Genomic DNA, 14,819 nt, shown 5'->3' with positions numbered 1-14,819 from the left:
TTGTGGTTTTTTTTAAATACATTTTTACTGATTTCAGTGAGGAAGGGAGAGGGAGAGAGAGAGATAGAAACATCGATGAGAGAGAATCATTGATCACCTGCCTCCTGCACGCCCCCTACTGGAGATCAAGCCCAAAACCTGGGCATGTGCCTTTGACTGGAATCGAACCCGGGACCCCTCAGTCCGCAGGCCGATACTCTATCCACTGAGCCAAACCAGCTAGGGCTGATCTCGCCCCTTTGGAGTAATGAATCCCATAGGTTCAAGGCCACAGCCTGCTTCTCCATAAGGTGCTAACTTTGTCTTATCGAGCTTCTAGGGAGCTTCCTGGCATATGCAGATCAGATACACACGCTGACTCTTTTTCACATTGAGATTTAAAAACGCCTCTCCCCGCTGCTCTGGGCTTTCCAGGGCAAAGAGTCCTAGTGTTTTTCTTGGTCTTCATGGTACAAACTCCCCACCTCTGACCATGTTGGGAGCTACAGGCCCTCCTGGGCCTAGTTACACCATCAGAACTGCATCTGTTTCCCGGGGGAAAACGTTCCTGCCGCCAACCCTGCAACATTCCACTCACCACCTTCAGACCGGACACCGGGCATACTTTCGGCGATGCAGCTCATCCACTCTCTCCAGGTACCAGGTGCCTGGGAAAAGGCTGGTGGTGTCAGCAGGGGGTGAGAAATTCACTGTGGGATAAGGAGAGGAGGCAAGACTCAAGACGAGCTATAGGCAATTGGGGAAGAGAAACTAGTAACAGGGACGCCTACAGCTCCGAGGGACGCTCTCCTGGCTGTGTTGCAAGGGGCTGCGAGGTCACCTCTATGCCCAATAGAGCACTGGACCAGCAGGAGGACCAGAAGCAGAGCACGTGCATAGGTCTTAGTCCATAGTCTCTAGTCCATAGGCTCTAGTCCATAGGCTCTAGTCCATAGGTCCTAGTCCATAGGCTCTAGTCCATAGGTCCTAGTCCATAGGCTCTAGTCCATAGGTCCTAGTCCATAGGCTCTAGTCCATAGGTCCTAGTCCATAGTCTCTAGTCCATAGGCTCTAGTCCATAGGCTCTAGTCCATAGGTCCTAGTCCATAGGCTCTAGTCCATAGGTCCTAGTCCATAGGCTCTAGTCCATAGGTCCTAGTCCATAGGCTCTAGTCCATAGGATCTAGTCCATAGGCTCTAGTCCATAGGATCTAGTCCATAGGCTCTAGTCCATAGGTCCTAGTCCATAGTCTCTAGTCCATAGGTCCTAGTCCATAGGCTCTAGTCCATAGGTCCTAGTCCATAGGCTCTAGTCCATAGGTCCTAGTCCTTAGGCTCTAGTCCATAGGATCTAGTCCCTAGGCCCTAGTCCATAGGCTCTAGTCCATAGGCCCTAGTCCATAGGCTCTATTCCATAGGATCTAGTCCATAGGCTCTATTCCATAAGATCTAGTCCATAGGCTCTATTCCATAGGTCCTAATCCATAGGCTCTAGTCCATAGGCCCTAGTCCATAGGCTCTATTCTATAGGATCTAGTCCATAGGCTCTATTCCATAAGATCTAGTCCATAGGCGGGGCTATTAGGCATTTTATTACAGGAGCTTGACATTCTCCTTCAGCAAACATGGCCTTCCTCCACTGACACAGTGACCGCGTGCTTTTTGGGTCAGTGGGACTTAGCTTGAGGTGTACCTCAGAGCTTCCCATTTCCTACCAGACACTTTCTCCTGCACCCTTAGCCCTCTGGCCCTGGTTTATTATAGTATTTCAGTGTTTTGTCCATGGATGTTCATCTCAGAGGTCCTATTTTTATTGTTTTGGTTTTTTTTCTTTGTTCTATCATGTCCCCTGTTCCAGATAAGATTGATGGCTGCTCCACCTAGGCTTTCTGGAACATTCCAAATTCTATAGATTTTGTCCCCCTTTCAGACCACGGTACAAACCATGTATCTCAAGATTTGCTTCAGAAAATACGGTTACTGTGGTTTCAACATCACCATCTGGTCTCTCCAGTCATATCTCTAGCTTTGGTTTACTTTTCTTTTGTTGCTTTGTGGGGCCATACTGGGTTTTTAGGTTTCGTAGGGAAAGAGGGCAGTTGGGTGGATACAGTCAAGTTTGCTCCAAACTTACTTTAATGCACTCATTTATTTAATTTGTTTGGCAATTCTGCAAAATTGGCATGATTTTATTTGATGTTTTTATTGACTTCAGAGAGAGGAAGGGAGAGGGAATGAGAGAGAGAAACATTGATGAGAGAGAATCATCAATCAGCTGCCTCCTGCATGCCCCCCACTGGGCATCAAGCCCCCAACCTGGACATGTGCCCTGACTGGGAATCAAACCATGACCCCCTGGTTCATGGGTTGACGCTCAACCACGGAGCCACACTAGCCGGACAGAGTTAGCATGATTTTAGACAACTGAGAAAAGTTCAATAATTTCCCCAAAGAGCAAGAGCTGGTGAGTGTCACAGGTCAGTTTAATTTGAATATCTAGCTCCAAAGTCTGGGTTCTTTCAACTGTTGCATAGATAGTATTTTCAAAGACCATACATCTGGCTTGCATGGGGCTACCCTGCTCCCTCCGTACCCCATTTTGGTGGTTAACTGTACTGGGAAGCCACATGCTGACTGCTGCCTTTCCCCAGCTCTGTCTTTTGCTTCCCCACCCCATTCTTGTCCCTTGGCACCTAACAGATCTTCTCCCAGTCATATCTCAGAGGCATCTTCCCCTTGGCCCACTATATGCTGGACCTCTGATGAATTCCTGGCTCTCAGCTACCGGCCTAGAATCTGAGAAAAACCGCCTCCTCCTCCTCTCTTCCTGCCCTTTCCTTACCCTTGTGGAAGAATTGTTCTCTTTGGTCCATTATTTCTGTGAACTCCTCAGGAGACATGCGCTTCCGGGAGTCCAGGCGTTTTGGCAGGTCTGACAGACTAGAGACCAGGTTTGCCAGCGGGGAGCCTGGGAAGCAAAAGCAAGATTGATAAAGCGGCTTCCTTGTCATTGTCACTGCTACCAGCCACCAGCCCAGTAACAGCAAGGGTCTGTGGGGGCTCCAACCTGGGGGGACAGTGCCCTGTGTGTGTGTCCTGGAAGCCAGGAAATGATGAAGGCCAGCAAAAACGATGCTGGCAAAACACAGGGGCAGACACTCATCTAGTCAAGGTACATCTCACGCAGCGTTTAGATGCGTGACTTTTATTGCATTCGTCATAAAGCAATCAACAGTGCTTACTGGGTACCTCAAATCCGCCCATGTCTCTTTAACCAGCTGCAACCAAGCCATCCTTACTCTCACCTGCACTATTTGCTGGACCAGCTTGACGGGGTTCCCCAAATCTACCTTAGTGCCAGGGCAGCGCTTCAAATACACAAATCAGACAAACCCGCTCCATGGCTTAAATCCCTTTAGGGGTTTCCTTTGTTCTTAATCACACTCTTCAGTGAGGGTGGGAGCCTCTCTGGCGGTGAGGCAGAACATTCTTTCTTTCACCAGAAGCACCTGGGAGAAAGACAGACTCACCCGGAGAAGCATCCTGGGACGCGCGGAATGAGAAGAAACTTGCTGCCAAGCCTGAGCCATAGGAGAAGGCGCCGATCCTGGAGCCGGCCAACTCTTGGGCAGAGTGACTGCAGGGGAGGGAATCAAAACCCAGAACGCGCACCGGGATTATATCCTGTGCTCCTCATACACAACCACCCATCGACTCAATCTAGTTCACCTCTTGCCACCGGAAATGGGCTCCCAGCACCCACACAAAGAGGGACGTTGGACCCTGGGGATAGGCCCAGAGGAGAAAATATGCCGAGAAGGAAGCAGCTAAAATCCAAGGTGCAGAAGGCACAGGGAGTGAAAAGGAATTTCGGGGTATAAAAGGAGCTTCTCCCCACCCTGAAGACAAGGTGAGTTCAGTGAAGTCTGAAGGCATCTCCGAATGGAGACCAGACCACTGGACTCACCTGCAGGCTTCTACATTGACTGGTAGTGCTCTCCTCCCCTCATTAGCAATAATTTCACCAAGTTTGTTTATTTATTTATTTTAAAATAGGTTTTTCTTGGTTTTTAGGGAGAGAGGAAGGGAGAGGGATAGAGAGATAAACATCGATGAGAGAGAAACATCACCGATCAGCTGCTTCCTGCATGCCCCCTACGAGGGATCGAACTAAGTGATCTCTTGGTTCATGGGTTGACATTCAACCACTGAGCCACACCACCTGGGCAATTTCGCCGAGTTTATATATATGCATCTCCTAGATTATATGCATGTACTATATATAGTACATGTATTTCCTTCTAAACCGCACAACGTAGAATGTCAATAGAAATAACAATGAACATTTGAGCATCTGCTGAGTGTTATTACAGTTCTAATTGCTTTAGACATTTAACACTCGTCAAAACCCAACAAGGTACATAACGTTATTGCACATATTTTATAGATGGGGAAAGGGAGGCACATAGAGGTTAAGTCTTTTCTCAAGGTCAAAGTTAATAAGTGGTAAAGAGATTTGAACCTAGGTTGGGGACTCTAAAACTAGACTCTCTTAACCAGGAATCTTTACTAAGTATAGAGATTTTAAGTGGATGAGATAAAAATACGCATAAAAGTTCCTCTGTTTTCTTGCTGCATAGAGTAGCGCTTGCACATCCCCTGACATAACACATGAACTTCACTTTGGAGATGACTGTTTAATACTGATTGTGAACCTCCTGTACACACCTTTAGAATAAGGTTCTTTCACCTCCCTCCGTCCCTCCCTCCCTGCCTTCCTCTCTTCCTTCCTTCTTAAAAAAATTCTGAACCACCAGAGGACTCAGGCTTGGTTGACCCCTGAGGCCACGGGTGGGTTGGGAGGTGGGCCGGACGCAGTACTCACTGGGACAGAAGTGAGGCCAGGCACCCATACAGGGAGGAGGTGTACGTGTTCCCATTGTGCGTGGAGAGGTAAAGAGAGGCCTTGGTTTTCTTGTTGAACGTGTCCAGAGAGGCCTTCAGCAGAGCTTTGTCCATGTCCTTGTTGGTGTAGGTGTCTTCCAGCTTTAGCCCCCTGTAGGCAGCCAGAGGACCAGGCCAGGTGAGAGCGAGCCCCAGGACGGGAGGGAGGCGGCTCTGGAGGGAAGTAACGCTCTGGAGCAGCGGTCACCAGCCTTTCGGACCTCAGGGACCACCAGTGGTCCACGGACCACCGGTTGGTGACCGCTGCTCTTGAGGGAAGACTCTGGGGCACATGTTTTTTGGTTTTGTTTGTTTTTTCAAACAATTCTTTATTGTTGAAAGTATTATATAGGTCCCTTTTTTCCCCCACTGACCCCCTCCAACCCACCCCCTCTTTCCCTTCCCTGCCCCAGGCCTTCTGTGTCCATGGGGTATGCATATATGCATTCAAGCTCTTTGGTTAATTACCTCCCTCCCACCCCCCCTTCAACCCCCCCTTCCCTCTGAGATTCCGCACTCTGTTCCATGCTTCTATGACTCTGGGTCCATTCTATTCATCAGTTTATTTTGTTACTTAGCGGGGCACATGTTTGTATTATAGCATATTTAGAAATACAGAAAAGTGCAAAGATGAAGATGTCCCTAATAGTCTACCATTCAGAGAGAGAGCGCTTAGGTCATATATTTTGTGTGGGATCTATCTCTACCTTCATACAGTTTATTGGAAAATAAAACCATTCTTACATTCTGTTTAGCACGCATCCTTAACTGGTTTTCTCTGTGGCAACAGATCACCTTCTACGACAGTATCATAAGGGCTGCAAGAATGGGTCATGACAGCATTGGCCCTCCATTGGCCCAGCTCCCATTCCTATCCTCACCAGTTAAAACACTACTCAGAAAACCTACATGTTCTTTTAAACATGTGGAATCACTGAGCCAGAAGCTATGCATATCGTTAAGCCCTATACTCCCTATTTTCCTATTACTCCCCCAAACCCTTGTATCAATATCCACTAATTGCCCCATTTTCCCGTAGCCTCGTCAATTCTGCGCATTCCAATTTCAAAAAGGCCGCACAAAGAACATGGTAATCTGTTCAACTCTGTTACCAATGAGCATGCACATTTAAAAATATGATTCTGTGCATTTCTTCTTTGAGAAAATTCCTTATCCATATCCTTGGCTCAGTTTTCTACTAACGTGCTTATCTTATTATTGACGAGATTTCATATATTAAATATATTAGGTTATTATCTTTGTATGTTCGAATGCTTTTCATGGAGCAGTTCCCGTAAGCGGTGTTTGTGCTCATGTGGGTGTTTGTTAGTGGCTGGGGCAGTAGCAGTTTGCAATAGGGGCAGCTATTGCTGGCATATTACGACCCCTGAACAGGGACCAAGAAGAGAGGGAACGTTCTCTTCCTAGTGGGGGCCCTCTGTATTGAAGATTTGTTTTGTTCCTAAATATCTTGGAGTCCTGCATCCATAAAGGGCATTCTTCCTGCCTTATTGACCTCTAAGAGGGTGAGCTGGACTGTCTCGGTTTTGTAGATGGGGGAATGGAGGCAACAAGCAAGGCATTGCTGGAGTCCACGGTGAGTGAGAATTAGACTGGACACTGGCTGAGCTGCTGTCCTGTACGGGGATTGTTTCTGGGTGTTTCTGTCCATATGAACTGTGAGAGCCTCTAGGCAGAGCGCATAGAGTCACCCTTGCTTCTGTGTCCCTAGAGTTTAGTAAGATGCCTGGCACATAGCTGACGTTCATCGAATGTTTACTGACTGCATGATGTAGCCACGCCCTCTTCCCCCTTTGTCTTATTCTCTGAAGCTTCTTATAGTCCCATGATCCAAGTTGCTGTCAAACTCCCTGTGCTCCTGAGATAAAGGTGGAAGACCCTATGTGGACATTAACCCACTAACCCACGCAAGACGTGGTGTCATTTCTGTTGTTGGAGGAGTGTCCTTTCCCCCCACAGGAGTGGCTGGTGGTCGACTCAAGGCTGGAGGAAGCCTCCTCCTTCCTCACGCCTCTTGACCCTCTAGGCCAGCAATTCTCAACCTGTGGGTCGCGACCCCTTTGGCGGTCAAACGACCCTTTCACAGGGGTCGCCTAAGACCATCCTGCATATCAGATATTTACATTACGATTCATAACAGTAGCAACATGACAGTTATGAAGTAGCAACGAAAATAATTCTATGGTTGGGTCACAACATGAGGAACTGTATTTAAAGGGCCAGAAGGTTGAGAACCACTGCTCTAGGCTCTCCACAAAGAGACTCACCTGAAGGCCTCCAGCCCCTTGTAGCGGCTGCTCTGAGCGTCGCTGCTGGCCGACAGGAAGTCATTGTACATCAGGCGAGCCAGCGATTTCTGGACCAACTTGCAGAAGGGTGAGTGGAAGATCATGAACTGTAAGTCATCGAGAGTGAAGGTTCGGTTGATGCCAGCTGGGAGGGAACGTGTGAAAACAAGGAGGTGACATGACTGATAGATAAACCACTGAGACCCTGGCTCCAATATCTAACTGTGCCGAGGGACGCTGGGCCCCGCCTCCAGCAAACACGCCCGAGGTTTGCTCCGTCCCCTTGCAAGCACTTAACTAAACACCCGACTTACACAGAAGAAGGGAAAGAAACAACTAGATGCTTCCTGTCTGCTATGGCCAGCCTCTGTGAAAGCAAATTCCTCCCCATCAACCTTGTGTCCTATCATTTTCTCTCTTGTCCGGAGGAGGAAACAGTGTCTACAAAATACAGAGTTAAGTTACGTGTCCAAAGTCACAGCTCCAAAATGGTTGGCTCTGGATTCCTGTTCTGATGCCTCTTACTCTACACTTCAGACAGTTTCTCTGAATAGCGGTTTGCAGTGGATGGGCAGAGGCGGAGGTCCAGGTTGGCTCCTCGCCTGTGGGGAGCAGCTGGGCAGCTGGCATTTCACCCACTGCAGGGGGGAGGGGCAAGAAGTGGCTGCTTGTGCCACCCCTACAGCATCCATGCTCTGACGCTTCAGCACCTGCCTTTTCCCTCACTGAAACCTGCCTTTTGCAGGTGCCCATCTGGGCATGGCTAAACAGGTCAGAACCCTTTTTATTTTTAAAAAGTAGGTTTCTCTTGCCCTGGCTGGTGTGGCTCAGTGATAGAGCCTTGGTCCTCACAGGTTGTGGGTTCGATTCCCAGTCAAAGGCATGTACCTGGGTTGTAGGTTTGTTCCAGGGCTGGTCGGAGCGTGTGTGGGAGGCAACCAATCGAGGTGTCTCTCACATCAGTGTTTCTCTCCCTTTCTCTCTCTCTCCCTCTCTTTCTCTCTCTCCCCTCCCTTTCATTCCCTAAAAAAAAAATCAATGGAAAAAATCCTCATGTGAGGGTTAACAAAAAAATAAAAGTAGGTTTCTCTTTATTTCTAAAATAAAATTTGTTTCTTTTCTGATTTTGAAAGCAGTACATATATTTTTTTAGAGGACCATTTAGAAACTGGAGGAGAAAATAAAGTCAACTTGTAATACTACCATCTGGGGAGAACCCCTGACAACAGTATACTGAAGACACAGGCAGCTTTTCCACCACCAAGCTGCCTTCAGAAGGTGGCAAGCGACCAACAGGAGTCCCGTCACTCCTGACTTCAGCAGCAACAAATGCTGGGCCCAGCAGGATGTGGTTACTCAGACTCACCACAGTCCCCCTCCAGGTGGCTGACACCTGCTGGTTTCATATTGGTGGCTTTGGCCTAGATTGTTTATTTAGCTCAAGTTAGAGGCAATGTCATACTTGAATTTGAATGACTTCCCATTGGACTTGGGCATGGACCCAGGGAAGGTGTAAGAAGAAGAGGACATGAAACAATTGTCTTAAATTTTTTTTTTTAATTGATTTCAGAGGGGGAGAGGGAGAGAGAGATAAAAACGTCAATGATGAGAGAATCATTGATCGGCTGCCTCCTACAGGCCCCCTCTGGGGATCAAGCCAGAAACCTGGGCATGTGCCCTGACCGGGAATCAAACTGTGACCACGACCAGGCGGAAAAATCCTCGAGATCACTTTCTGAGGAGAGAAGAGGCCTTGTCTCAAGCTTTTAGGACAAACTCCTGGCCCCGTGTGCATAGCGCCCCCCTTTCTGCCCCCTGAGCCCCGTACCTTGTTTCCACTGGTTCTGGATTTTCTGGCGGTAGACTGTGTAGCACCGGTCCAAGGCCCGGATGTAGCACTGGATGGAGAGCTTCCCGTCCACCATCGGGTATTCCGAAGCCCCATCTGGTTTGTAGAAATCGTATACGTTCTCCATGTGGGTTCCCCGCAGCCCTGGCAAGACACACAGTGGGATTCAGTGACTGCGCCGAGCAGCCCGCGTGGAGCAGAGAGGATGGGAGAACTCTTACAGCCCCCTGGTCTCTGTCTGTCTCGGGCCCGCGCTCGGGCCCACGCAACGTCCCTCCCATGTTCAAAGCAGAATATGTTGTTGCTCTTACGTAAGTGAGATTCATGCTTGCCTTTCCACGCCTATCTGGGCTGAACAAAATCTGGAATAGATGCCAAAAGTCTCAAAGGAAAGTCTTACTTTCCACCCAATAATCATCTTTCATCTTCAATTGCCAGTTTACGTCCTTGTTAACAGCATCACCCCCATTTATTCCATGCATCCCTGTCCTAACGTGTGATGGTGCAAAAGATGACCGCCCCCAGCCCCGATCCCTTTCATCCCTTTCTCCCTGCCCTCTGCTCCCCAATCCCCCTTTAGACCGCAACTGACATCCTCAAATCCACCCTCAGCCCCGCATAGTAGGTACGCCATGCCCATTTGGGGTCAGGAGCTATGCATTTGGCCGTGCCGTGCACCGTGTGTGGGTACCATGCACCTGCAGGTTACTACAAACCTCTCTCAAGGACCAGGGGGGCCTCGGGCCCAATCAGCATCGCCACGGCTCCAGCGCCCCCTGTGGGGCGAGCGTTGCCGCTGGGATACACTGCGATGTCTCCGCAGACCACCATTGCATAGCGACCTGCAAGGAGAGACCAGAAATAAGTATCATCACCATCAAGTCTCAGTAGACTGAGCGCCTCCCGTGTCCCAGGCACGATTTTAGGTGTTGGAGATAGACTGGCAGACAAAACCCAAAATCCCCGCCCCAGGGAGCCTGGGTTCTGTGAAACCCCTCGTGACACATTGGAAATGCAAAGTCAAAACTCCGTGTCCAGGTGCTGTAGCTGTAAAACGCTCACTCACTCAGAATTCTGTTTCTGAGTTCCATGAGCAGTTTCTTAATGGGCACTTTTGGAGGTAATGTAGCTTGGTGCCCATCCCCTTCAGCACTCTGTGGCTGAAATTCCTTCTCACAGAAAGCCAAGGGGTAGGGAGGGAAACTAACATTTGAAAGACTAGCTAGACATTAGTTAGCCTCCAGGAATCCTGAAAGCCATCCAATGAGCCGATAACATCTACACTGACAGGGGAAGACGCTGCCTTCCAGAGAGACAAGTAACCTGCTAAGCTTTCACACCCGGTGAATATGGCATTGGATATTCCAGCCCAGTTCTGTCTGGATCCTAAGCCATGTGCTCTGAACAACTTGATTATAGTATTTTTATTGGGAAAAGGGTTTATGTTGAGGAAGCACATTTAATGTATATGATCATAGTTACTACCTCTATAATAGTGAGACTATTACTCAATGAATAATTGTTGTCTTGGCTATTATTTGTTCCACTTTCATCTGATAGTACTGCTCCCCATTCCCGACTCCAAAAAGCACACCAAACTTGAGCTTCAGGGGACATGTGGTAGTAATTTTAGCATCTATCTGCTCCGTAAGGAAGCCCCTAGGATTTACTCCAGGGCTGGGTACACTGGGGCCTGAAGCACTGAAATCACTGTCCAGAGCCACACAGCTAATAGATGGTACAATAAGGATTCAGTCAGGATTCAGCCCAAAATTCATCGAAACCCGAGAGCCTTCTCTTAAGAACTATAACAACTCCAGTCCCAACAAAAAATTATTTCCCCAAAATATCTATATATCTATGTCTATATCTTTGTCTCTATTTCTATCTATCATCTATCTATCTATCTATCTATCTATCTATCTATCTATCTATCATCTATCTGTCTATCTATCTATCTATCTATCTATTATCTACCTATCGATCTATCATTTGTCTGTATTTAGAAGCCATTAAGGGAAAAAAATCGGCAAATCTCACCACTTAAAAATTAAAATCTTCAATCAGAAACCAACTCAAAAGACAAACGGGGGAAGTGTTTACGATACTTATAACCAACAAAAGGCTATTTTTCTTCTTTTATAAAAAGTGTCATAAAAAAGACAAAGAATATAATAGTGAAATGGCCAATAAATGTCCTAAAAATATTCAAGTTCTCATAATGAAAAAAAGGCAAATCAATGACACTACTATTTTACTTATAATATCGACAAAGATTAGAAAGTCTATAATATGTATCATAGAAATGTACGTTCGCACAACATTTTGAAGAGCAATTGGGCACATTCTATTAAACCCTTAAACCAACACAACACAACATAGCCTGCAATTCCATGTCTAGAAATCTAGTCTTCCCACACGTTATCGCAAGCATGCAAAACCTGCACAACACTCATGAAAACAGGATTGATCATTGCACAAAACTTGCAACAATCTAAATATCTGTCAACATGAGCTAATTCAGTAAAGTTTGGCACATGGATGAATAGCATATTATGTAGTGTTTAAAAGAGCAAAGCAGACCTTATGTATATTGATATAGAATGACCTCGAGGACATCCTAGAGATGTTATACATATCATATGTATAATGTTAAAAACAAAATCTGAATAGATAAGTTGTACTTGCAGGTACATAGAAAAATCTGGAAGAATACACAGAAACTGTTAAATTCTGGAAAGTGGTAATAAGGCGTCCAAAGGGAACTTCTTTTTAAAATCACTTTACACACTTTTGTGTATGTGTAATGTTTTTTTAAGTATAATTTCCAATTACTTTCATAAAAAAAACACCAAGAAACCCGGCCGGCATGGCTCAGTGGTTGAGCATCGACCTATGAACCTGGAGCTCATGGTTTGATTCTGAGTCTAGGCACATGCCCAGGTTGCGGGCTCGATTCCCAGTGTGGGGCATGCAGGAGGCAGGCGGTCAATGATTCTCTCTCATCATTGATGTTTCTGTCTCTCCCTCTCCCTTCCTCTCTGAAATCAATAAAAATATATTTTAAACAAACAAAACAAACAAAATAAAACCCCTGAGTGTTCAGCCTCCCACCCCAGCTCCTTTCTTACGTCAGCCCTCTGGCAGCACATACCATCCCAGGAGCTGGACTCCATCCAGTTGGCCGCATTGAAGAGGGAGGCAGTGCCCCCGTAGCAAGCATTGGTGGTGTCGATGCCCTCGATGTCCGTGTTGCCCGAGTCCTGGAAGAGCTCCATGAGCACTGTTTTGACAGCCTTGGACTTGTCGATGATGGTCTCGGTGCCCACTTCCAGCCGGCCCACCGCGTCCCAGGGGAGCTTCGTGCGCTCCATCAGCTGCTGCACCACCGTCAGGCACAGGGAGTTGATGTCCTCCTTGACGGAGCAGAAGCCCATGCGGGTTTGGCCCAGGCCCACAGTGTACCTCCCTGCTTCCACATTGTTGTACTTCTCCAGGTCTGTTTGGTCCACATATTGGGCTGGGAAGTACACCTCCAGGGCCAGGATGCCCACATCCTTCGGCCAAGAACCCGTTTTGGCCAAGGGGACAGCAGGGACTGTAGAAAACCTGCAGGGGAAATAACAAGCAAAATCCCACTGATGGGTCTCTAGCCAGTTTCCTCAAAAAACCATACAGTCCTGGCTGGTGTGGCTCCGTTGGTTGGGCGTTGTCCTGTGCACCAGGAGGTTGCAGGTTCGATTCCCGGTCAAGGGCAGTGGCCACGGGGGTGGGGGGTGGGGGGATTGAACAGGTAAGGATACCTGGAGTGGAGAGTGAAGGGCGGAGGGAGACGACACCTGAGAAAAAGCAGGCGGGACCACAAGGTGGAGGGCACCAGTCTTCCGTGGTGTTCAAGGCCGCGAAGCGCATGCTGAGATGGGGGAAGCTCTTAGGGTGCCTTTAGAGCCGATGCAGGTTGGATTAGGGAGGATAGACAAATAGGAAAAAGAACCCCATAGAGAAGATTCTTAATGCTGGCCAGGCCCCGGAAAGTGGGGATTAGCTGTGAATATACCGGGAAGGGAAATGTGGCCGATGATGCCAAGATCTTGGCCCGAGAACGTCAGAAGGAGGGGCAGGTTGGTGAGGACTGAGGTTGGCTTCTTGGTGGGCGGCCAAAGGCTGCTTATTGAAACAGGCCAACCCACGTCAGTGCCTTTTTCACAAACACCAAAACAGGTGACATTCGGAGCTGGGACATTGGACCTGTACACGGTGGGTGGGGGGAGTGTGGACGATGGGGGAGAGTCCAAAAAATAAATAAATAAATAAGAAGGCTAGAGAGTCTCACCTGCCCCCCACACCCATCTTCCCATCCCCCCGGGTGCCAGGCAAAGGGAGGCACCAGATCGAAGCCTGGTCTTTTCCCAGAGCACCCAGGGAATGCGGTGTAGAAGTGGCAGGAAAGAAAGGGCTACTGCCAGGGTGCAGGGTGGCTCCGGGGTCCTGGGGGACTGGCTGTAGCTGTGTTCCCATCCATGCTGGGAGACGTGGGCCAGACGGGGCAAGTTCACAAAGAAAGGCAGAGAGCATAGGCGCTTCTGCGCACAGGCAGATTGCACACACGTGCACACTCACATGCACACGCACGCGCACACGCACACACATCTTTACATCCCCTTTTGCCCTTCCATGCAATCAGAGGATAGAGAAAAGCACCTGCTACCCTTGTTCCTTTTGAATCTTGCTGCAGTGACTTGGAGCAGCTGGGTTTGCTAACACTGCCGTTGGCACAGAATCCTGAAGGTCTTGGCAGGGGCTGTGGGCAAAGGTGGGGACGGTGGCTCTCGCTGGTTTGGCTCAGGGGACAGAGCGTTGACCTGCAGGCTGAAGGGTCGAGGTTTGATTCCGGTCAAGGGCGTGTACCTTGGTTGCAAGCTCAATCCCTGGCCCCGGTTGGGGCGTGTGCAACCAATCAATGTGTCTCTGTCACAACAATGTTTCTCTCTCTCCCTCTCCCTTCCACTCTCTCTAAAAATCAATTGGAAAAATATTCTTGGGTGAGGATTAACAACAACAACAACAACAGCAACAACAACAACAACAAAAAGGTGGGTATGGTGGAGGGGAGAATGCTGTGGGCCCCGGGGCTGATTCCTCCACAGCTGGCGCAGCTGGGGGTGTGACAGACGCCCTCATTCAGAGTTCGAGACCCTGGGACTCCAGCTGGGAGGGGCTGTCCCTTTAGAGATGAGGAACCTCAGACCCCAGAGGTTACCTTGCGTAGCTAAGGCTGTGCACAAGCCTTGCCAACCTCTGACTTGGGTTCTGTGGGCTTTTCCTTGTGGCGGGAACCTCTGCCTACCTTCTGCTGGTTCTGGGACACGTCCCTGCGAGTGAGCTGGACAGTCTCTGGAAGCCGCGGACTCACCTGTGGTGGGCGGCGGGGAGAAGGTGGGTAAGCATGGCAGGTGCTCCCTGGAGCACCCTCTTCAGTTGCAAGACCCGCTTGGCGGGAGTCAGCAGCCGCTGCATTTTCAGAGGAGCGAGCAGAGAGCCAGCAGTTCACAGTCCAGGGGAGAGGTGCCCGGCAGTGCCCCAGCCGGCTTTATAGAGCCCCAGACTCCTGCCCCCAGAGGGCACTCCCCTATTTATCAGGGCTCAGCTGGCTGCCTAAACTGGGCCAAAGGTCTCAGAGCAGCGGTAAGTCAAAGGAAAACATCCTCCTACTCGCAGGGAGTGGTCCTGCTCCCGGG

At 48.8% G+C, this 14,819-nt stretch overlaps 1 protein-coding gene across 1 annotated transcript; it reads right to left on the bottom strand.

Annotated features, from left to right (window-relative positions):
- Positions 1-582: 582 nt before the first annotated feature.
- HMGCS2 (3-hydroxy-3-methylglutaryl-CoA synthase 2) lies at positions 583-14,598 on the bottom strand (the record flags this gene model as incomplete). The annotated part of the gene is made up of 9 exons (XM_081112173.1): positions 583-689; positions 2,822-2,947; positions 3,510-3,616; positions 4,865-5,035; positions 7,212-7,377; positions 9,061-9,225; positions 9,798-9,923; positions 12,236-12,690; positions 14,495-14,598. 9 exons carry the CDS (start codon positions 14,596-14,598, stop codon positions 583-585), a joined length of 1,527 nt encoding a protein of 508 aa, XP_080968299.1.
- Between the last annotated feature and the right edge of the window lie 221 nt (positions 14,599-14,819).

This window comes from Myotis nattereri (genome assembly GCF_964212035.1).
Source record: "Myotis nattereri genome assembly, chromosome: 18".
Classification (NCBI taxonomy): Eukaryota; Metazoa; Chordata; class Mammalia; order Chiroptera; family Vespertilionidae; genus Myotis; species Myotis nattereri.
The sequence above is the reverse complement of the archived record's forward strand: the minus strand, read 5'-3'. Positions and strand labels throughout refer to the sequence as shown.